Raw genomic sequence first — 25,003 nt, forward strand, 5'->3', positions numbered from 1 at the left:
CCGTGAAGTTTTCTTCTCTGCCACATCCTCTGTGTCTGCCCCCCTCTGCGTCTTTTCCTTTTGTTTTTCAAAATGCTGCTTCTAAACAAACAATTTTGCTTCTTATTTTCCACAAAAAAGATTTTCATCCTTGTTTTCTGAATCTCAGTGTTGAGATAAGAAGTCTGAGTTCTCCTTTGGCTCTTTTAAAAAAAAAAATTGATATTTTTTGCCCTGCATTCCCCAGAGTATTTACTGCTTGTTCAAAACTAGAGAGACCTTTCCATGGATTCTAACTGACCTAAAACTCTACACTAACCCCACCTAAAAGCCATTCTGAAGATGAAAGTTATATAGAACTCATGCCTATCTTTTGCATATTGTTTGTTCAGCTGTGAGATGGTATGAATGGCTTTATGCTGTGCTTGTATTTTGGGTGTAGAGGGCTCACTCTAACATTCACAGACTTCTCAGCCAGGATGCCATTCCCACATCGTGTTTGCATGTAGCCAGAGGAATTAATTTCTTTTTTTCTCATTAAACTATTAAAAATGGAGCCTCAGACACAGAGTCCACAGTTCAGTAATAAACTCAGACGTGATGGGATTTGTCAGTTCTGTTTGCAATATCCCTTAATGCATCACAAGGGAATCCCAAAGTGATGTTTGTGAAATAAAAAGAAAGTAGGAGGTATTTTTAAATGATGTACATTGACTTAGGCCTCTTTGAGCAAAATTATTCCCACATGATAGGCTGCATTAAAAATAATAGTAATAAAAAAAAAAAAAATCCATGTTGGCCATTTGGAAAAAGGGTTAAATAAAGAGAATTTCTTAGACTTGGATCACTCTGAAACCTAAACTGTCCCAGTTTTGGCTCTTTTTTGACCATTTCTCCTGGAAAGGGAAATAAATAGTGATCAGCTGCTGCAATTTCAAACTGGGCTCAGTCTCAAAGTGGCTGACTGAGGTGGGAAAGAAACAAGTGTGGAAAACCCATCGCTAAAAATATTTTATTTCCAACCTTCTAATACCTCTGAAGACTTCATTGCCATGACATGAGCCCTGTTGATGTGAATGGGGCAATTTTATGTCACTGTATATTTGTACATAAAGTGGATTCAATTGGTTCAATTCTTTGTGCTATAAAAGTGGATAAAATTATATATTTTGGCCTGAATGCAAGAATAATATTGAACCATAAATGCGTATTAAAGCCACCACAAGTTATGATTATAGATTTTAAGCAGATGTTCTGATTTGATTTGTGGCTGGTTTTTTTTTAACGCTATTTTTAGCCTAAATGGCTGTTTTGAGACACCTTGCAGCATTCAAAATGCAAAAACGAGTTCTTGAAGTGTTTTGGCAAGGAGGGGAGATGAAAGAGGCCTCAGAGGCAGAGCCCTCAGGCCTGGCCATGGAGGAAGGGAGGAAGTTCTGCTGCTGGGGCAGAATCCCACGTGTACCAAGGGAGCCCCATCCACCAGCAGCATCTGCTGCCCCCAGAGCCAGGGCTGCTCTGCTGACTGACACCAGCTGGTGCTCTGCTGCTTTTATCCTGGCCTCATGTGGGTTAGCAGCTGGCCAGGGCTGTTTTTAAGAATGTATTTATAAACTTCACAGCCGTGCAAGCCCAGATACGGAGGAAGGACGTGTTGAGCTCGGCGCTGGAAGAGCAGGATGTCACTTGGCAGATCTGGTTTCCCAGCTCTTGCTGCTGCCACCAACCTGCTGTCCCATCGCTTGCACCCAAAAACAACGTTTCCTAAAAAAATCCAGGGGAGCAAAAACCTCAGGCTGAAGGCTCCCACAGATATTTTAAGCAATGCATGTCCTGATCCCTCTGCAGGCAGCTGCCTGATTGGTATTTCAATAACGCACTTATTTAGAAGGAAATTCTAACTCCTGTAGGGCACTGTGGTGTTTTCATGCCTTTTTTACCCTGCAGCCTGTTCCAGCTGGCTCAAACCTGAACACCTCACTGTCTGGTAGGGACATCGTCTGGCTGAGGTGTAAACTACAGCACCTGACTGTGTCCTTTGTACTTAGGATTGGAACATGAATAAATATGATTTTTAAAAAAAATCTTTCTTGTATTTATGTTCCACTGCTGGCCGACACTTCCAAATTTTATTTGCAGTGAAGGGCTTATTATATGTATTGCTTTTCTCCTTGTCTGCATATGATACAGACTTCTGAAAATAACCTGGTTTTTATCTTTTGGAAAGAGCCTGTATATTTTTGTGGGGATAAGGATTTATAGCGACATATTGACAACTTCATAAGGTTTTTCCCCCTTTTTAATTTCCTAAACCAGCACAACATGCTGAGATATGTTGTAGAGATAGGCCCAACATCTGACTGATCAAAACGGGTTTTGAACAAACGCTGACGCCACCATTTTTCCTGTCTGTGATTCCCACAGAACCTTACTGCTTTGAAAATACCCTAGAAGGAATAATTGACCCTGCAGCAGTGAACTACATCAGACAGTGTCCCCTTCATGACTTCTACCCAGCCATCAACAGTGAGAAGCAGACGTGCATGTTAAAAGACTGAGAAGGGAAAACTTCCCCAAGAAAACAGACAAAGAAATCATTAGGAAAAATAGAAAAATCAGGAGATGGGAAAAAGTTTTTGAAAATAATACCTCAGGTGGTGAGAGCTGCAGAGTGGAAGCTGGTTTCTACCTTCTGGGTGTGCAAACAGTAGATCAAGCTGCAATGACTTTATGATATAATAAAAAATAATAAAACAAGAGCAGTAACTGATTTTTTTTTTTTTTAAGTGTTGATCTAGTGTTAGAAAACACAGCTTAACTTTTAACAACACAGCCACTTTGCCTGGCTTCTTATAATACCTTCTGACTTCAGTGACTCCACTCAAAGTCAACTCAAACCAAAGACCTTATATTGATGATAACCCTTTGCTTTTGCACATCTTTAATCCAAATAGTGGAAAGACATGTTTTGAAATTGCTGAGTTTGCTCCTACAAAGAAGGACTGATTGTAACAAATATGTACATGAAAACAGTGGTGTATTTTTAGCATTTGTCATTTTTGGGGCTCCAGAACTGAAAGCAGCGATGGGTGAAGTGGCAACGGGTTGTGTGTGTGATTTGTAGTGGTTTGTATCTGGGCTCTGTGTTGTGTATCTCCTAATGATGAATGCGTGGGAGGGCCAGGTCAGGAATGGTTTCCACTCCAGTGCGCTGATTGTGTAGTTGGCAGTGGGCTCAATTAAAGTATAATAATCTGGTAATCTCTCTCCTGTTTCCATTCAGCTGCTTCACAGTGAATAGAGCCAGTGAACGAGTATAGCTTTTGAAAAGTAGGTGAACTCCTGCCTCTTTGTCTGAGCAGTTTGTGTCTAGTCAAGTAAAATGACAGGCAGAAGAGGCGACTCTCCAAAACGTTGCTCTCGTGACTTGCATCACTTCTGCCGTTTGTGTTGCTGTGAGATAACACTTGCTCTTTATTTCCCTTTCAGGCTGCGGGTTGGATTTCCAGCGAGCTTCACACCCCGGAGAAGAGAGGAGCTGATGTGAGAGGGGAGATGTGGAAATGCCCATGATGGGAAGATGCCGTGTGCCCCATCTCTTGGTCCTTCTCACACTGGTGCTCAGCGGGGACAGAACCCAGGCACAAAGAGCAGGTATGAGCTCAGCTTTCTGCCTCCTGCCCTGGAGCTGCTGGGGCTCTCCCATGGCTGGGAGCCCATCAGTTCTAGGAGGAAACCTATAAACAGCCCAAGATACTTACTGCTGGAAGTACATAAAACAGACCTTAGGGGTAGAGAAAGCTCAGGGGTCAAGGCTGTGATGTACCTGGGGTCTTTTGTTCTGTTCCAGGCTTAGAAATTTTAGCACAGCAAGAGGAGCAGCTCACCACAGTCTGCTCTGGATGTGCTCCATCTGCCCCACACTGGCATGGAGATCAGATCTTCCATTACCTCTGTGGGTGTCAGAGGAGACCTGGTGAATCTCCTGCCTGGCTGTGACTTTGCTGTGAGCTAAACAGGGCCAGGGCATTGTCCACACCCTCCCTTGAGTCAAGATATTTGAAGGATGTGTTGATGTGGTGCTTGAGGACATGGCTTAGTGATGGACTTAACAATGTTGGGTTAATGGTTGAACCTCATGATCTTAAAGGTCTTGTTCAACCTAAATGACTCTAGGATTCCATGTTTCTCTACTGTCTAGTTGTTAGTATGGTCTCTGGCCCAGATTTTGGCCTGGGCTCTGAATACTCTCCCCAAAATGCCACTGAGTGCTTTACAGGATGGTGTAGCTGAGGGACTGTTCTTACAGGGATCAAGGACACGTTGGTTTTTGTGTGGCAGCAAAAAGAGTTATCTGACATCTGTGATGCCACACCTCAAAAAATGGTTGTAGACCCACACAATTCTTTTTATAAGAGTCCATTTTGAGATGGAGGTTTTCTCTCTCTTTTTCTAGAAAAGCTGCTATTCTGTAGGATTGGGTAATTTATAAAGAAGAAAAGGCTTTTTTTTAGGCCTTCTTTCAGTTTAAGGAATAACTGCTTTATAGCTTTCTTATGTGAACTCTCTATGGGTTTTTGGGTGAACTTTACCAGGAATAAATACTTAGTAGCCAAAAAAAGTGAAATCTCACTTTCCTCCCCCCGCTTCTGGACCTGTCACAGGCAGAATCTATTTATATGTTCATTCTGTGCTTACTTTAAATAAGCTTATGGCTTGTTTGTGAACTATTTTTAAAGGAAATATTGCAAAACAGTTGGTTCAGTGTCTGAGTAGATGAACACAACTCCTTGAATCATGCTCCCAGAGAGCATTTCTGCAATTACAAAATTGAAATTTTGCTTTCTATGAGTTATCTCCCATATTCCCTTAAAATGAACTGAATTGCTTTTGCCAGTAAAAAGTACTGTTATGGCATTCTTTGAAAACAATCAATCTTGTCCAGCAGTAGACATTAGAGTGCTAAAAATGCAGATTAATATTTACTAAAAGCATTTCTGTAGCATTTCATCTCACTGCCAGCTGGTCTGTAAGCAAAGAATCACCAATGCAAAAAAAAAAAAATCCCTAAAGACCATCTTTTTCCTCCCTGCAATACTGCCTTGAATAGGCATCACTTTTTAAACCTTAACTCCCTCTTGTTTTAAGGCTCATTGCCCTTGAACACAGACAGGATTCATTCTGTCTGTCCTGTTTGTTTTTGAAATTGCTGTTGTCTCACCTGCTGAGAGTCATTAAAATAAGTAGCAGGAAGGTCTGTACCTTGTGGGTTTTGCTCTCTAGTTAGTCTCACCTAATTAACATTCTTTCAGCCAGAATAGATTAATATAATAATGAATTTAGGAAGGAGGTGAGGTGGGGAAGTGTAAGCTTCTTTCTTACCTTTTACTGTTATCTTTTATATTCTCCAAAAATCAAGCAGAACCACACTTGAGGGTCCAGCTGATAAACACAGATGTAATGTAACTTGCATGCCATAAAATGATACAAACCATCACCTCCACTCTCACATTGCTTTCAAGAGAGTTTTCCCAGACAGACTTTTCTTGCACTGGAGTTAGACAAGCACTCCCTCACTCACAAAATGCCATCACAGAACAGTCCCACATGCAGGTTTTGGCTGGGATACAGTTAATTTTCCTCACAGTAGCTGCTCTGGGACTGTGCTTTGGATTTGTGCTGGAAACAGTGTTGATGACACAGGGATGTTTTTGTTACTGCTGAGCAGAGCTCACACTGAGCCAAAGCCTTTTTTATTCCTCATCACACCAGCCAGGAGACTGGAGGAGCACAAGAAATAGGGAGGGGACAAAGCTGGGACAGCTGCCCCCAGCTGACTAAAGGGATATCCCAAACCATGTAGTGTGATGCTCAGAAATAAAACTGTGGGGGGAACCTTGGCTGGACACAGTCCTGCTTGGGGACTGTGAGTCAGTCAGTGGTGAGCAACTGTTTTCATTTGCATCACTCCTCTTTCTTGGACTCTATTTATATCTCTTTGTTATTTTGCTTTTCATTACAACTTCATATCTCCCTTTCCCTTTCCCTTTCCCTTTCCCTTTCCCTTTCCCTTTCCCTTTCCCTTTCCCTTTCCCATTTCTCAACCCATGAGTTTTCTCCCTTTCACCTTTCCAATTCTCTTCCCCCATAGTCCTGCTGAGGGCAGTGAGTGAGGGGCTGTGTGGTGCTTAGTTGCCAGCTGGGGTTAAACCACAACAACTTTTTGGATTTTTTCTAAAGAGATCCCATGTGGATGAGGTGATCCCAATCCCAGGTGCAGAAGTTGTTCCCACGTGCTCATTTCTCATCACCTGCCACACTCCAGGTGTACATTCAGTCACTCTCTTGGTCACCATACAATGCCTTGACTGACCCACTATTTCATAATGCTTTCACTCTTTTCTGAAGGCAAATCCTCTCTGTGTAGCTGAGCTACCCACTCCCTTCTTTCCAGTGCTGTGGGCAGTTCTGGAATTCTTCCATCCCAGGCAGGGTCACAATCCTGGGATGAGCAAAAGAGCCAGAGTTAATTTGTGTCAAAATCTGAGTGTGGGAGAAGACTTTTTGACCTTCCTGTAGGTTCAAATGCTGGAATTCAGTAGGAAATATGTCATTTTACTACTGGTTCAAACATGCAGTTGTACTTTTCTGAGATAATGTGAGACAGGAACTGCTGAAGAAGCAATGGCTGGTGACTGTGCCTGAACTGACTTTGTAGAGCAGTTTTCAGTCTTTAAACTCATAATTTATTAGGGATTATGGTCTATAATAATGGCTTAAATAAATAGAAGTTTATATATACACATTTTGTTCAGTTGGGGCATTATGTTGATTAATCCTGGGCATCAGTGGCACTTTTATGGATCTACTGCTTCCTGACTTGCATGTATCCAGAAACAGCTAAAAAACATCTCCTGAGAGATCTACTTCTTTTGGCAAGTGTCTGACAAATATACAACCAGTCTGGATTGATACAGAGCAAGCAAGTTGCAATTAAAGTAGCTTTGTGTTTTGGATTATACAGCCTCACATTGCAAATATCACGTTTGGAGGCAAAGGGATGGTTGTAGAAATAAGTGAACTTTTCCCTTACAATGCAGCTGCTCTTTGTTGTTGAGGAACACATTCCAAAATTCAGTAAGTCATCCTTTAGTCAATAGTCATTGGCAGAAAGCCTTAAATTTGAAATAATCTTGTTATAGACCTGCTATACCAACATATCATGCTGGGCAAAAGAACTGCTTCTAGCCAAGCATAAATGAATCATAACATTCATGCAGGAGGGGACATGAAAGCTTCATTACTCAGGGTCAGGACAGCATGGGCAAGGTCAGGACAGGGCTTTTGATCTGTCCAGGTCATTTCAGAGCACTCCCTGAGCAAAGGCACTGCAATGAAGTCAGAGAAAAATATTTTCATGTACTTGCAGGGGTGTAGCTGAAGGACTGAGCAGAGGTAGTTAGAAGAACAGTAAGGGAAAGGGTGTGCATTTCAAAGTGAAGTCTGTGCTGCTCTGTAGATGTCCTGAAACTGATGAGGTGAATCACAAGGAAAAAGGGCTGGGAATGTGCTCTGCCTCTGCAGGGTAGGGAGAGGGTTTGCTGCCTGCTCCAAATTGCTCACTAGGGAGCTGTGTCTAGGGAATATTTGGTTTTCTGCCTTCATCTCCCCTTAACAATGTTTTCTGCCACTCTTGCAGGCTGCAAGAGTGTTCACTACGACCTTGTCTTCCTCTTGGACGCCTCCTCCAGCGTTGGAAAAGAAGATTTTGAGAAAGTTCGTCAGTGGGTGTCTAACTTGGTGGAAACTTTTGAGATTGGCCCAGACAAAACCCGCGTCGGCGTGGTGCGATACAGCGATCGCCCCACCACGGAGTTCGACCTGGGAAAACACAGAACCCGCCAGGAAATCAAGGAGGCTGCAAGGAAGATTCAGTACTATGGGGGTAACACAAACACTGGAGATGCTCTCAGGTACATCACCACCTACAGTTTTTCCAAAGAAGCTGGTGGGAGACTCAGTGATCGAACTGTTAAGAAAGTGGCTATCCTTTTGACTGATGGAAGGAGCCAGGATTTTGTCTTGGATCCAGCCACTGCAGCCCATCAGGCTGGGATTAGGATTTTTGCTGTGGGTGTTGGAGAAGCCTTAAAAGAGGAACTTGATGAGATTGCTTCAGAGCCCAAGTCTGCTCACGTGTTTCATGTCTCTGATTACAATGCCATTGATAAAATTCGGGGCAAGCTGAGGCGGCGTCTCTGTGAGAGTAAGTAGAGCTTTCCTTTCAGAATTAGAATAGATTCAGTTAGTATATAGATATGAAAAGCTGGGATTGTTTTCTTCCATGCTTATACTTCTCTATTTTCATGTCTTCTACCCAGTTCCACTCTGTAAAACATCGCTGTTCAAGGCCAGGCTGGGTAGAGCTTTGAGCAACCTGATCTAGTGGAGTGCTGCTCATGGCAGGGATTTGGAATTAGGTGTTCTTTAAGGTCCCTTCCAACCCAAACTGTTCTCTGATGTTATGATTCTATGATCTTACTACAGGAGATGTGATGGGTTTTTCTGGCAAGTCAGTATTAACTATAGGTCAGCTCCAGAGTAAACCATAAATTCCCTTTGGCTCTGATACAGTTCAATTGCTTTCAATAATTTGGACTACTGAATATGAAAAGTGATGTCTTATTTATACCCAGATTTTGGTTTACTTTGTAGAGGACCCTTTCCCCCCTTATTTTTTGGCATTGTACTTTGAAGAGAATGATCTGGGTGCTGCTGAGAATGATCCATAAGGAAGCAGAGGGATGTTTGTGCTTTTCTGACTTTCAGCATCCCAACTCTACTGACAACTGGTGTGTGCTCTCTAGTGCTCTGGCTGCCAACAGTGTAAGCATTGGTGATGTTTTGGATGCCTTCAACGGAGAAAAGTGTGGGGGATTTGCACTGCATAGATGACCCTGATTTTCCAGCTCCTTTGGTGAAGAAGATGGGAATGGCATTGTGGCTGTATCTCCCAGCACTTTAACAGGAACAGCAACCACACAGCCTGTTCTTCAACCACTGATTTATCTCTCTTCTTCTTCACTGATTTAGCTCTCTTATTCTTAGTGACTATGTGAAAGCTGCCTGGGTTTGCTGCTTTTTGCAGTGTGTTGTGATTACTGTGAACAGGCCTCGTAGCTGATGCTGTAAGATCTGTTACTGCTTTCTGTGTCCTCCCTTTGTAAGAAAAAACCTCTGGATTTAATGTAGGGTCCTGAAAGAGTGACAAGTGCAAGCAGGCAGAGTCTAGTTGACATCAGCCAGCAATATCAAGATGTTACTCCTTTTTTAGCCTAAACATATAAATGGGAAATGGACGGTGTAACCCCAGTACAAATGGTGGTCATGGGAATAATGACTGTAATGCAGACTGAAGGAGCTTGTTTTTTTCTGTGAAAATCTTATGTAATCATACACACAACTGGGCTCTAATAGAATATGGCAAACCCTTCTGATTGGCACACTTGACCAACCCAAACAACTACCTGTTGCAGCAGCTGAACACCAAAAATTATTTTCCTTTGCAATTCTGTTACTTTCCTTTTCCAAAGAAAGTGTTTACTGTGCCTTGTACCTAGGTTATCATTTGTTGCCTGCTCAAGAAAATCTTTTACCTGCCTGTCAGAGTATAATACCATCTGTCTGTGGCTTCCTGAGCCCATGCTGTGTCCACACAGGCCATAACACTTCTCATTTGATTGCAGAGGATCACTGGGAGCATCCTTCATCCTGAACATGATGAGTCACTCTCCAAGGTGTTTGATTCTCCCTGCACTGTGAGCTCAGTGAGAAATGGGGGCTGTGGTCAGTTCATCACACATCTCTGCTGCTCCTTCCTCCTAGGAACAAGGACTCCTCACACTTTCCCTGCTCTGGCATGAGCTCCGTCCTCCATGTGTCCACTCCTGCCAGGAGTTTTCTCCAGCATAGGCTGGGTCACAGCCTCCTTCAGGCATCCCCCTGCTCTGGTGTGGGGTTCTCCCCAGGCTGCAGGGGGATTTCTGCTCCCCCATGGTCCCCCTTGGGCTGCAGCTCACCATGGGCTGTGCAGGGGCTTCAGGGGAATCTCTGCTCCAGCACCTGGAGCATCTCCTGAGCCTCCTTCTGTACTGGTGTCTGCAAGGCTATTCCTCTCTCATAGTCTCACTTCTCACCTCTGACTGCAATTTCTCCTGCATAGTAACTTTTGCCCCTCAAATACAAAATCCCAGAGTCTTCCCAACATTTTTTCTTCCTACATTTCAAACAGGGAAAATACTCTTCGGCAGAATCAGTGTTATCATACTTATTTAATTTATTGCTTTGCATACAGAAAGCTATTAAGAGGCATGATGTTTAGATCAAGTCTAAAAAAACATGAAAATCTTGCTGAAACAGAGCATGAGGTAATGAGAACACCTCCAGCAGAAATATTCTGTTAGAGATCAGATTTTTTTGTTACCTGCATATGTGAGGTAGGACTGTTCTGGGGGGTGAGAGAATGGAGAACAGGATTTCTTGTGCATGTACCCCTTTCAAATTCCATGTTAATGCAGTAGGAACAGGAAAGGAGTTCACTGTAATGGCTGGGCCTTTACATGTTTAGAAGATCAAACTTTCAACAGCTGTTGCAGTTAACTTGGAGTGGTTTTAATGACAGCTCTGCATGAAACACGAACATACAAACGATGGGGTGGGTGGAAAACGTGACCAGGGCACATGCCAAGCTGCTGTTTATTCTGTGCACATTCTGAGACAAAAGCATACATTGCCACAGCCAGGCTCTGGTTTTAACAGCCATAATCCCATGTAAGCTCCAGGCAGACACATGAATCAAAGGGTGGAAACGGAGGAAGTTTTTTCTGTACTGACCACTGATGAGCCCTCCAGTCCTGGTAGTGCTCCTGAAATGGGAAGGGTTCTGAAGTGTTGCTAATGCTGGATTTCATGCCAGCAGCTGTTCAGAATCCCTTGTCTCAGGTCTCCTTGGACATCTGGCCTAGACTCTGTCATTCATTCCACCTTGCTATATTTGACTGAATTTATTGCTAAGAAGATGTCATTGAGTGCATTAATAGCATTTTAGCTCTCGTTTGGTCTTGTGGCAGTAAGCATAGCATAATCAAAAATAACATGTCTGCTCTGTAGAGCATTGTGGCAGGGAGAGATATTTTTGCCACACATCTCCATTACATTCTGGACTATAGTTGCCTGGCAAGAATGGGTGATGCTTTCACAGGAAAGCAAGAGAGATACATCCTGCTAAAATTCCAGAGATGCTACATGCTTCCTAAATACAGTTCCTGCTTATATATTGTAGGGATAACAGCAGGCAGCTATGGAATATTTAAAAATATACTAGACCAAAGGACTGTCATCACATGAATCTCAGATACTTTGCAAAAAGAAGGAGATGAGGCTGAATTGTTTCAATAATGGTTGGTACCAATGGTTTTTCATTGATTTCAGTTGATTTAGTGAGGTCTGTGATAAGATATCAAAAGCAGTCGCATGCCCAGATGATTCACATCATTTATATTTCTATTTTTACACATCTTTGTTGATTTTGGGTAGTCTGTGAAGTGTATAAAATATAAGACATGCTACCACTATTCTCTTACTGATGATGAAGGGCTTCCAGCCTTCAAAGCAACACCTTGAACATCCATCAAAAGAAGAGTCTGAAAGCTTCAGAATTGTCCTTTTTTGAGGTTGCCTTTGCCCAGGTTCATGATACATTCACAGAAGAATGGCAAGGTGTTTCTTCTTGGCCTTTAGAGTTAAAAATAACTCATGCACAGAAACTATGCCACATCTTGACTGACACTTCCTAACAGACTTCTCAGTACAGTCAAATCTCACAGAAATACTGAAATATTGGAACATATCAACATCTAAGGGTATATTCCACATTTTGCTGCTTAAGAAGATGTCCAAATTAAGTGCAGGTACTAAGAATTTGACCATCACTTGAAAACCCATGACTCTCAGATGGCTTTGGAAGTCTGTTAAAAGCTCAGCAGACAAGTGCTGCTTTTTGGAAAGCCGCAGCTGGGCAGTGACCCAGCTGATGTCACCTCTGATATGTCCTGCTGCTTCTTGATGCTGCACTCCCACAGCTGTCGTGGTGCCTTTCTCAGATTCTGTAACATCTCCATCTTCCAGCAATCATTCATGTTACAGACTACAGGATCACTCATCCTTTCATCACCACATTTGCTGGCTAATTGCAGTTTTCTGTGAAGGCATAAAAGACAGAATTTCCAACTGATTTATCCTTTATTTGAAACTAAAGAAAAAAAAGACTTTTCATGGATGTGAGGAGACAAAATGTTTGTTTAGTGGTGATCTGCCATTTAGTTGAAGGACTGTCTGGTATCTTTTGGCTCCAGGAAGCACAGCAGAGATATTCAGATATTCTTTCTCTTAGAGAACCTTTTATTTTCAAACCAAATGTCTGAAACTCTCAGATTTGATTTTCCACTTGGTCCAGTTATCACCAGCTTAGAGAGAAATTGTTCCAGAGCTGGTGTCAGGCAGTGTGAATGGGCTGTGGCTGCTGGCTGTCCCTCAGTTTCTGCACAGATCATGCAGAAGTGAGTTTTCCCAGATCATAACTACAGTTCTGTTCTGGCACTGTGTAATCTCCATGTCATTTGAATGTTGCATGTCCAAAGAAGGGCATCAAAGCTGGTGAAGGGTCTTTGTCATGAGTCCTTTGAGCAGTGGCTGAGGGAGCTGGGAGTGTTTAGCCTGGAGGAAAGCAGGCTGAGTTGGAATCTTAGCACTCTCTACAACTCCCTGAAAGGATGCCTTAAGTTTTTAGCTTTTATATTTTTCAAGTCCTGTACTGCATTAGTGTATAACTCTGAGCTCCATATAGAGTGTTAGTGAGCTCTCTTCACATTTTGGTCAGACAAAACAATCCTTCCAGGCCTGAGATCCAAGGACACCTTCAGAACTCAGGCCCCCAAAATTACAAGCAAAAGTGAATTGAGGTAAAGAGCAAACTGAGGGGGAATATGACTTCATTAGCTGAAGCTGTAATTGGAGGATTAACCCCTGATATGCAAATAGATCAAACCTCTATCTGTCTGAAAAACTCGTGACCATCATCCATCTTGGGTGTGGCCTCTGTGAGGCTTTTGCACTGCCCAGGGTGTGTCTATTGAAGGTCTTTAATAAATATTTACTTTATTTTCTAACTCTGTCTAGCCTGTGTTCTAGGTAGCCATTGAAGGCATCATAGCCAGGTGGGGATTTGTCTCTTCTCTTGGGTAAAAAGCAATAGGACAAGAGGAAACAGCCTCAAGTTTCACCAGGGGAGGTTTAGATTGGATATGAAGAAAAATGTAACACCTGGGGACATGGTTTAGTGGTGGACCTGGCAGGGCTGGGTTAATGGTTGGACTCAATGTTCTTAAGGGTTTTTTCCAGCCTAAACAATTCCATGATTCTAAATAAATTCTTCTTTTGCTTGATAATCTGAAATGAATAGGTTTATTCTGAGATTTGCAACAGTGCTGTTTTATGACCAGCCCCACTTCTAAAAAAGAAAATCTTACTCTTCCTAACTTCCTTCTCCCATCTGCCAGCACATGCATTTATGTGGCCCCACCATGAACTATAGCAGGAAGCCAATGAATATTTTTGTTCCCTTTCCCAGATTAGTTTTTACTCAGATTTATTTCACCATTCTGTCATAGGAGAGGAACTGGCACAAGGTGAGAGCAGCTAACCAGGGGCAGAAGATCTGGATTGTGTCCTTTGGTGCAGTGCTAGCTCATATCAGCTTGAGGAACATTAGTTAAGGACTTCAGGAAACTGAGGAAAGTCCTTCATGTGCTCCCAATGCAGACCTGAGCCTGTGATCTGGTGTGCTCTGGTTTATGCTGGGAATAAAGTGGATTGCTGGGTGGGTTTTTCCTATTCAAACTCCACTTCTAGGCTTCAGCACAGCTTGCTTGCCTTGAATAAACAGCTCACTTTACAAAAACATCCCGTGCACGAGGATCTCTTCAGGATCCTGTCCCATTTTCCTTAAACAGGCTTTCCAGTATATGTAATTATTGCTGTTTTACTACTGCCTCAGCTCCTGTTTGCTCCCTCCTCCTGTGTCTGGCTGGGAGCATCTTGCTGGAGTTGTTGGTAGGAGGGATGAGCAAGCTTGCCACCACCTTCACTTAGACACAGGCTGTCTGTCAGTGCCTCCAGGCAGCACTTTGATATTTCTGTGCACCCTGGTGGCTTTTCTCCTCCAGAATGGATGTTAGCTCTGCTAGAGCTTCAGAGAGTGATTTATTGATTTATTTTCATTCCCTTGTACATTGGAAAAAGCAATGTCTTAGACATTGCCTTCAGGATGAGGATATTTCAGCATCTGTGACCTGATTTCTTCTTTATGCTGAGGGAGAAAAGATATGAATCCAAAAGTCATCTGAAACACAGAGTTTTAGAAATAAGTCTATGACAGAAAATGGTTTTACTTCTTTTCTTTGATGCAGTTTGTGAGAAAAGGAGTCTGTTCCAAACCTGCAAATGCATGCAGACCACTGGGAACATTAATATGGGACTCTGAAGATAGGAATATAATAAAATGAGATCAATTAAACTTTTTGCACTTGCCTTTCTTATCTCTGGCTTCTTGCTTTACAAATAAAGCATCATAAACCACAGGCAATCACTTTATGTAAAGCAGTGAATCTCTGAACTGCCAACAACATCTCATATCTGAAATCACAAAATCTGGCTGGATGATAACATCTCCCCTAGATTGTAATAGGTTTTCTTGCAATTCAGACAAGAAAGCTCTCAGAACAATGTTTGATGTACAGTAAAAATAATTGTAAAGGCAAAGACTTAGATAAAAGTAAGTCCCAGACTTAGAAAGAAATATTGAGACAATCAGAAAAAACAGGAGTCTCAGAGCCTTATGAAAAAGTAATGTGCTGTTTGGAGAACAAAAAAAAAAAGGGGGGGTGGAAATGTGGTGACTATGGAAGGCATTTCTAAATAATGTAGGAGTGAAGGAGAAATACAGAAATAGGAGCAGGCAAAAAGCTGGAAAATACTCTCCTGTGCTGGAAGCAGCTTGTTTTTCAACCCTGTCTGCAGCCTGCATTGATTTTGCAGGAGCTGTGGATGCTCAGAACTTTCAATATTCAGCTGTGGAGCCCAACACCTCTCCAGCTGCAATTAGAAGGAGGCTTTGTGTCTGTGCCTCTGGAGTCCAAATGATGGGGTAAAAGAGACAGCTCATCCTTGGGGCAGCACTTGGTGTTTGATGGAGTGCTGAGGAATGCTCAGCAGAAAGAATAACCTCTGAAGATGGCCAGATGCTCAGCAGGAGGCTAGGGCAAGGCACTCAAAAATCTCTGAGTCTTTAGGTTTAGTTACAGGCTTTTCTGTCCAAGATAAACAAAGCAATGAGGAGAAAACCCTTGGCATGTGGCCTTCACGAATCTAAAATACTTTAAATTTCAGCAGATTTGTACAGTCAGGCTTTTCTTCCTTCTTCATTACAACCCCTAAACTGACCTCACACTGAAAGGACACCAGTTACTTAAAGTCTCAGTGTTCTAAGCCTGCTTTGTGGTTAATTTTTATGCTTTATGTGACTATTCACATCAAAATCTAATGGTAACTCCCAGTAAAATCTATAAATGGAATGGACCATTGCCTGCTGTGGTTAGATGCACCTGCAAATTAAAGATTTCCTGTAAACCTTGCATGGTCTCTCTGCAATGGAGATACTCATGTTATTACTAGAGTTCAAACTCAAAGGATATAATTATTTTCTTTCTTATCCCTTCATAATATGAAGTGGTGCATCCTCTTTCCTGTGGAAGTTTGTAAATTCCACTGAATTCCAACTCTTTTCCTTTCCCTATTTCCTTTCCCTTTTTTCCTTTCTCTTTTTCCTTCCCTTTCCCTTTCCCTTTCCCTTTCCCTTTCCCTTTCCCTTTCCCTTTCCCTTTCCTTTTCCCTTTCCCTTTCCCTTTCCCTTTCCCTTTCCCTTTCCCTTTCCCTTTCCCTTTCCCTTTCCCTTTCCCTTTCTTTCCCTTTCCCTTTCCCTTTCCCTTTCCCTTTCCCTTTCCCTTTCCCTTTCCCTTTCCCTTTCCCTTTCCCTTTCCCTTTCCCTTTCCCTTTCCCTTTCCCTTTCCCTTTCCCTTTTTTCCCTTTCCCTTTCCCTTTCCCTTTCCCTTTCCCACAAACAAACATGAATTCTAATGTACCAGTCTGTTAAGAATATTTCTCCCTCAGTGGTGGAGCTGCAGTGTGGTTTAACTGGTGGGCTATTTTTGTTAGTAAATTGTAGGGTTAGGGATTCAATCCCATCAAGTTCCCTACAAGTTACACCCAAATACCAAACTCCTATTGAAATCTTGTTTATGATGCTAAACAAAAGCAGTGGGACTACTCTGACACCTTGGAAACTGCTTTTTGATCAAGTACTAATTAAGTTCTTTAAAATGGAAATAAGAAGTTGTTGCAAGATCTGCTGTATCAATGTACTTAAAAATGGTGGTGAATAGTTCTAAGTTCTGCATAAAATATTTTTTGGAATGCTGTATATTTTTGGGAACTGTGAGTACTGCTGCTCATTCTGGCCAGAAGTAGGGAAGGTGTCTATTTGTCACTTGCTGTCCATGTCTGTTAACAGCAGGGTCATGGGACTAGGTTCCTAAACTCCATTCATTTCCTTAGGGATTAATAGTCAACATTCAGTGTCAATTTAGCTATAACTTCATCTGTACTCTAGTAAACAAAGGAATTTATGTACAAAATACACATATATATGTATAGATTTGGGTATGTTTGTTTCTATATGTGTAAACTCTGAAAAAATAAATCTGTGTCCTTTCACAGATCACTCTTTTCCTGAAGTATCAGTTTTTTCCTACAGGGAGGTAGATAAAGCTATAACATGTTAAAGCTCTAGAGAGGATGAAATACAGGAATTTTTACTGCAAAGAGACTACACACCTCTGGGTGAGACTTCATTTAGCTACACTGCCATAGGAATCACTGTGCTTTGTTCCTCCAGGGTTTTACAGCAAATGGATAGCAAGTATTAGTTTGTATTAGTTCGACATCTACTGTAAAAATATCTCTGATTTGGCACTGAAGATGCAACACCTTTGTCAGAGGCTGCAATACTAATGTGACACAGGTGGGATAGTACAAGAGAATTTTAGTCACTAGTGCTAAACCTTTGTGGCAAGTGACTCTAATAGCTTAGGTCAAAGGGTGTTTCTGAGTAGAAGATTGATGTTGGATCAGAATTGAAAACTGTAATTTTTTATCTTTATATTAAGCTATCTTCAGTAGGATTCATATCATCTAACTGCAGTATCCTGAAAAGCATTTGTCTGTATTCTTTTGATAGTCAGTGGAAAGGAGTAGGCATCTCAAGAGGATGTTTCATCCTTTTTGAGGATGAGACAGGAGACATGATCCCACCTCTGAGTGCCTCTTGCTTTTCATTCACTTTTGGGAGAGCTCATTGGATTCTTGGCTCTGACAGCCACAGCAGAAGAGTTGAACCTTTCCCTGCCACATTCTGGGAATACAATAATGTTTGTTTCCTTAGGCCAGAAAAATTCAGTCTGCTGGAATTTATATTACTGGTTTATATTCAGCACTGTTGCAAGCTGAGGTGGATGTGCTGCATTTCTCACCCAGCTCCCTGATGCTGCAGGGTTTGTGCAGTTGAAGGAGACAATGTCAGTTCAGAGAGCTGTTATCAAGCATTGCCATCTGCTTAGGGTCAAACATTGTACTGCCAAATTTATTTAATCCCTAAGGGACTGCTCCTGTGAGAAGAATGGATCCCTCTCCCTTATCGTTGGCTTCTGCCTAAATCTTGTGATAAATTGGTCCTTGAAGTTAACTGTGTTGTGATATTACCTTCTGCAGTCTGTTGACTCATTTATAGCACGGAGATAATGCTTTAAAAAACAAATAATGGCTGCAATGCAATTAAGAGTAACACAGACAGCTTTTTTAATTACTATTATTGGAAGACACCTTTGCTGCTAATAGCTTTTTTGTTGTTGTTGTTAATTGAAGTGTGAATCCACTCATGCTTAATGATCTTTCCAGTTCTCACTGTAACAAAGTCAAACCCCAAACCAAACTGTACTTTGCTGGAACCAAAATGGAAAGGATGCCAGCTCAGACCAGCCTGAATGTAAACCAAATCCATGTTGCTGGTGCATCCTGGTTGTCTTCCCATAGAGAGAAGCTAAAGATTCACTTGGAGGGTCTGGTGAACAAACCCAGTGGAAGAAGAACTGCTGTGGTGGTAAATTCATCCTGCTATGAGTGGGATTGAAAATCTGACCTTGAGCCAGTGGAGTTCTGAGTATGGGTTAAGGTAATTAAACAATCTTTCTTATCTGATTATTATCTGATAGAAGAAAACAGAAATGGCTTTAAACTGAGAGAGATTAAATTTAGATTAGATAGTTGGGATACTTTGAGGTTGGTGAGGCACTGGAACGGGTTCCAATGGAACAGGACTTTGGTGCAGCAGAAGGTGTCCCTGCCCATGGCAGGTTTGGAGCTGAATGATCATTTAGGTCCCTTCCAAACCAAACCATTCTATGACTCTATGATTTATTCAAATTTTCATTGAATTCTCTCTGGGTGCCTTTTGCAGAAGTGTCCAGGTGAATGGCACCTCTGCATTAGAGTGCTGGTTTTGGCTGGGATGCAGTTAATTTATTTCACAGTGGCTGGTGTGGAGATATGTTTTAGATTTCTATTGAACACATTGTAGACAATGTAGAGATGTTTTTGTTATTGTTAAGCAGGGCTTGTCTGATGGGACACAGCATGCTTTGTCTCAAATATTTTGACTTGTATATAAACATAACACATATAAGAAGGATCATGTTAGGGAAGGGATGTGCTCAGGACTAAAAATCCCTTGGGGACTGAGATGATCCAGACCAGCCTTTGAGTCCCAGATTCCTGGAACCTCAATGCTCTCTGCTGCAGCACACTGCACAGATCAGGCATTTTGGAAATGTCACTTAGGTGTCTAGACTAGGAAGCTGGATATCCATTTTTCTCACTTCCTGGCACCATATTTCCCTTTACATTTTGGCAGTGTCCAGCCCCAAGAGTTTTACCCTTTGCAAGAGGGCAGTTGTTGGCCATAATATTCCTTCCCTAGTGGAGCTTATTGACAACCTGCAGTCACCACTCCCACCCCAGAGAATAACCCCATTTCTACACCTGTGGCTCTATTGGAGCTCATGGCTCTAATGAAAAGGGCAACAGAGTATAGGAATAGAAGGAAATCATCATTATCCTTGCTTGCAATGAATAGGATATGAGTCTTACTTGAATTGTGAGTGTATCATACTCACAAAATATAACAAAATGTATTGGAAATTTTACTGTGTTAGTTTATTCAGGGATGTATCTACTAACTATTCCTCCAAGCTATCAGAGCTCTGTGCTGGAATAGTGAGTCATGCATGTTGATCTTTAACAAAGTTGCTTAAGGACAAGTGTAACATTTGCAGGACTGCGAATCTTTCAAAAATCCAACATCATTTACAGTGGCTGTTCTGGTTTCTATTAGCAAGCATAGAAGCAGATGCCTGTCTAAGTTACCTGCCTGATAAACTGTTCTTTGTAGTGACCTTGCTAGTATCCTGAAGAATTAATTTCCTGGGCTAACATTCTATTTATAATTTATTTATCACCAGCTGAGTATTTACGTGCTCACAGCTTTACAAGCTGTAAGATGCTGTGGCTTCACACAATGGAAGATGGCACACAGGAATCTCTTTAATGTATGACTGGCTGAGAATCAAGGATTTTTATCATCTATAATTAGGAGTTTATCCCAGTGGGTGGGATTTTTTTTTTCATCATAAATCCTTTCGCATACTATTATTTAGTTAAAAATACTGTCCTGCTGACAGCACAAGAAAACAGAATAAGAAGTCTAAATAAATGGAATTAGTGGATGGGTTGTTACACCCTCCCACCACATTCATCTCTGCAAACTATTTTTGAGTTGATTATAAGTAATTTGGCTTCGGAGGTCGATATTTTTATTTGTTCTAGGGGGCCTGTAATAAAGAAGTCTCTCAGCTTTTTACTTTGATTTCTGTGGGCACATGCCTTGACCATAAAATGCTAGGTGTTACTGAAACATTGAAAAATATCTCTTAGTCTCACAGGGTCAAGAAAATTCTTCCTTTTTCAGATCCTAGAGAAGGTTATTTCCTTTTTTTATTTTCTTTTATTTTAGGTTTTTTAGTTTATTTCATAACTAAAGCATTAATTTCTATTTTGGACCATACAGTATTTTCCCTCCTCTGTGTTTATGCTCAGTAATATCTTACTGCTAATTTTCCAAAAACTGGTAGTCTGCAAGATAATAAATGTTTAATTAACCAAACATCTGAGAAAGCATTAGACTGACTTGTCACGACTTTGTACAGCTATTTGCATACATTCTGAGTTATTTCTAGTGAATCCAGAGGTTTCTTAAGCTCACACAGCAGGGCACTAAAAGACCTCAGCAATAAACCTTGGCTGAGCAGATTTACACGTGGTGCAAATCCCTTCCTTGTGGGGTGCTCTGAAGATTTTCCATGAGAGTTTTGATGCACTAAGTATAATGAAGATGCACATTGGGTCACAGAGATCCAACCTCTAACTCCTAAAAGAGCTCCTGTCCTACCAGCAAATGCAGAAATTCTTAGGAGATGGTTTTCCCCTGCTGGCTGAATGCAGAGGTTTTACCTGTGGGGCTGGGGGTGTCCCTGCACCTCCTCAGTGTGCTCAGCACAGCCCAGCTCTCAGGAGGGACCTGGCCTGGCTCTGCAGGTTTCTGGATGATGTTCTGCTCGTGTGTCCTGTGCTCCTGACAGGAGCTCCAGCGTGGTGCCAGGCTGAGGCTGTGCTGTGCAGCTCAGGAACGGTGCTGGAGCACTTGAGGCTGTAATTGTGAGAGGCTCACCCTTTCATCTTCTGTTCTTTCCTTTTTTCTCCTCAATAATTGTGTCCCCTTCACCACAAAGTGCACAGGAGAAGAACAGCTTTTCAGGAAAAGTGTTTTCTACCCGTAACTCTGTGGTGGAGTGAGAGGGAGAAATGCCAAGGGGAGCAAGTAAATTGATGTCAGTAAGTTCATACTCACAGAGGTTGTTTTGTCTGTGTTTTCTCTTCCCCCACCACCCCTCAGTACAGAATAAGCTTCCAAGTAATCTGCTATCAGCAGAGCACAGGGGACTGAAAGCACCAAGGGCCCTTTCCCCTTCATTTGCTTTGTCCCAGGGATTTGTGACTCTTCTCCTGTGGTTGGATGTGGGTTCAAACTGAGCAGGAGATGAAGTGTTGATCAAGTCACTAAGTGGAAGGGGCTGCTCATCTTATTATGGATTTCTGATGAAGAATGGTCACTGATGGGGGACTCCACGACCCCCATGGACTCAAGCATCCCCCACAATCTATCCTTTAAATAAGCCTCTTTTGGAGTACAGGCATCCTTTATTTTCTTCTCTTCTGGACTCAGTTCTTTTTATAGCATCTGCCTTTTTTATAATGTATGCACATGCACACACATCCATATATATAACTGGAAGTGAATGGAGTGATTTTCTCTCAGTTAACACAAATAAAATCTAGGGAATGGAAACCACAGGGGTGGATAAACATGCTATTCATGCTGGGTGGATCTGTGCTCCCACGGGGGGAGGTGAGTGTCCTAATTTCAGAATAGTACAGACTGAGTTTTCATTAAATCCGTAGATGTTTAATTATATCATTTGGAATGGAAAAGGGGAGAGTGTAGACATATATCTGCAATGAATCTATAATTATATAGTAATTTCTGTAGTTTTGTTGGGTTTTTGGTGGTTTGGTTGGTTTTTTTTATTTTTTTTGACACATTGATGATTTTCCTGGGGTTGGTGGGACCCATGAAAAAGCAGCTGAAACCCATATAGAGAAAACATTGCCTGTATGCTTTCCTGATCTTGGGCTGAGCTTTTCATTCCACTTTCATCTGGAATTCCAGCTGGATGCTAAGGTTGATTCTCTCTACACTTCTGGGTTTGTAGGTTAGGAGGACCTGTGCTAGGGTGATAGCATAAAGAAATGGTTAATGTTGACTTTCACCAAGGAAAACAACACAGTGCTTACTCCCCTGTGAGTCTGCCAAGCAACGTTTAACCTTCCCTGCTGGATTCACTCATTCTGCTGTGGCAGCTCTTTTTTAATGAAGGTGGAGCATAAAGTGATGAATTCCAGCTGTGGCAGGTGGATCCTCTCTTGGTTAAAATGGGCCAGCTCAGGGAGTGGTTCTAGTAAGGTACACCACGGCAACATTAGCTCAAAAGCAATTACATTTAGAAGTTTATTATAGAATTATAGAATGGGATGGAAGGGTCATTAAAGATCATCTATTTCCAGCTTCCTGCCATGGACAAGGATACCTTTCACTGGATCAGGTTGCTCAGAGCTCCATCCATCCAGCCTTGAAATCTGCCAGGGATGGGGCATCCAAAACGCTTCTGGTCAGCCCATCCTAGTGCTTGAGCACCTTTAGAGTAAATAAAAAAATTCTAATATGTAACTTAAACCTACTCTCTTTCAGTTTGAAGCCATTCCCCCTTGTTCTGTGACTCCAGGTTCTTGTAAAAAGTCTCTCTCCATGTGTCAAGTGTTGAAAGGCTGCAATCAGGTCACCCCAAAGCCTTCCCTTTACCTCCTGAATAATCCAAATTCTCTCCACCTTTCCACATAGGAGAGATGTTCCATTCCTCTGATCAACTTGGTGGCTTCCTTTGGACCTGCTCCCACAGGCTGATGTCCTGTCTACAGTTAATGCAAATAATGGATTGAATGTACACGTGAAGCTTTTTTTTTTTTTTTTTTGTCTGGGCAGATACTGTGTGATGGAAACTTGGGCTTGCTTGGTATTTGTGCAAGAGAACCATGACTCTGAATCTTATCTTAAAATTACTCTTTTATATGGACTTGTACATAATCTTGCACTGACTAAGAAAATTCATGCCATATTAAATTCTGGCAATGGTAAAGATCTATACTCCCAAACCACCTGTGAAAGAATATATGAGGAGATACAACCATCAGTACTCATCTTGCCCTTGGAGAAGGATGGAAACATGGAAATAGAGGGCACATCATCAGTGTTAAAATTTGTTGCACTGATTGCCTGAATCCCTTCAGCAAGACAAAAGTGGAAACTAGAAGCTGCCTCTTAAAGGGCATGTAAGATTCATTTTTTTCTATCTGAGCATAGTTAATGCCTGAAAAAAAGATCACCTATGGGGCTGGTAGAGTGTGCTCTGGCATCTTTAAAATGCAGGATGATGCCTTTTTAAGAGATGAGGTCTTGTTCATCTCAGCCTCAAACTGCTGGCATTAAGAGCATTTTCTTCTGAGGAAGGAAAGATTCTTTTCCAAAAGAGCAGATACTGCTGTGGAATATGAGATGTCTGATGTCTTGTGCAAGCAGCCTTGATGTTGGTCATAGTTTTCTGTAGCTGTAAAATTTGTGAGTCTCAGAGGGAGATGGAAAAAAAGCTTTCTTGAGAGATCACCAATATATTTTCCTCATGCTTTCTTCCAGCAGAAAATCCACCAGAACCTCTCTATTAGACTCTGAGCTCTCAGACCTTGGAGGAGGGATATTTAATCTCTAAGACTGTACATATATAGGAATGTTTGCAGCATCCTGGACCTGGCATGGGTGGAAGATGGGAAGAAAAATAAAATGGAAAATGTGGCCTTTGATTAGAAGGCAAACTGTGCTCTAATGGAGGTGATTAGAGACAAACTGTAGACTTTGTTTGGCCATAAGGCAAGAGAGTGATTTTCTTGTGTGGTGGCCTGGAAGGCTGCCAAGCTGTTTCTCAGTAACTAATCCCCAGTCAGTTATGGGCACAGAAAACAGCACCACACATCCAACACTTTCCAGGGAAAGGGGTCAGACACTGGTGTGGTGATCACTGCAGGGAGCAAGTTCTCAATTTCCCAGCAGGAGCACTGGGTCTGTATCACTCTCCCCAACCCATCTGCTTCCCAGAGAGGCAGTGGGGAACAATTCAAGAGAAGCTGGCCCTGGATCACTATAAAGACAGTCAGTTCTTTGAGAAGCTAATGATGTGACAGCTAGTGAATGGCTAGGAAAAAACAGATCTAAGATGGATCAAGACTAACTAGTAAAGGACCCAGGATTTCCTTGTCTTACTTCTTATCTCACATGAAAATTTCCTCTTTCTGTAGCACTCTATAAAAGCATGTCCTGCCCAAAGGAAAGCCCTGTGTGGGCCTTTGTAAGATGGAGTCACTGTCACCTGGAAGGCATTCTGGCCATGACAGCCACCACTGTGAGCTTAAGGCAACATCCTGTGAAGCTGAAACTGTACCAGAGTTACGAGGGACCACTGGTACATTCTCAGAATGAACTTGTCTCCTTTGTGCTCCACTGTTATCATGGAATCACAGAATTGTAAAAGTGAGAAAAGCCCTCTGAGATCATTGAGTTCAACTCTTTACCTATCACTGCCATGGCCACCACCCAACCTTGTCCCTCAGTGCCCCATCTACACCTTTGTGTGCTTCCAGGGATGATGGTTCCACCATTTCCCTCGGCAGCCTGCTCCAGTGCTTGACCACGCTTTCAGTGAAGAAATTGCTCCCAGTATCCAACCCCTGGTGCAATGTGAGGCCATTTCCTCTTGTCCTCTTTGCTTGTTACTTGGGAGAAGAGACCAACCCTCACCTGGCTACAGCCTGAGCCTCCTTTTCTCCAGGCTGAACACCCCCAGCCCCCTCAGCTGTTTTTTATCAGACTTGTGCTCCAGACCCTTCCTCAGCTTCACTGCCCTTCTCTGGACATGCTCCAGCAGCTCTGTAAGCAGCACTTGAGTAACTCATCCAAATATCTGCTGGTTCTGGATATCTCCACGTGAGCTCTGGGATGGAGGGACCCCTTTGAACACCC

General features: G+C 42.2%; 1 protein-coding gene across 1 annotated transcript in view; it reads left to right on the plus strand.

The window, feature by feature from the left end:
* Positions 1–25,003, plus strand: part of COL22A1 (collagen type XXII alpha 1 chain) — a 218,091-nt gene that overhangs the window by 23,007 nt on the left and 170,081 nt on the right. The window contains exons 2-3 of the mRNA XM_056485694.1: positions 3,469–3,633; positions 7,679–8,245. Of these exons, the coding sequence (XP_056341669.1) occupies positions 3,543–3,633; positions 7,679–8,245 (658 nt within the window). The 5' untranslated portion in view covers positions 3,469–3,542. The remainder of the gene's footprint in view (positions 1–3,468; positions 3,634–7,678; positions 8,246–25,003) is intronic.

Source organism: Oenanthe melanoleuca, chromosome 2, assembly GCF_029582105.1.
Source record: "Oenanthe melanoleuca isolate GR-GAL-2019-014 chromosome 2, OMel1.0, whole genome shotgun sequence".
NCBI classification, from domain to species: domain Eukaryota; kingdom Metazoa; phylum Chordata; class Aves; order Passeriformes; family Muscicapidae; genus Oenanthe; species Oenanthe melanoleuca.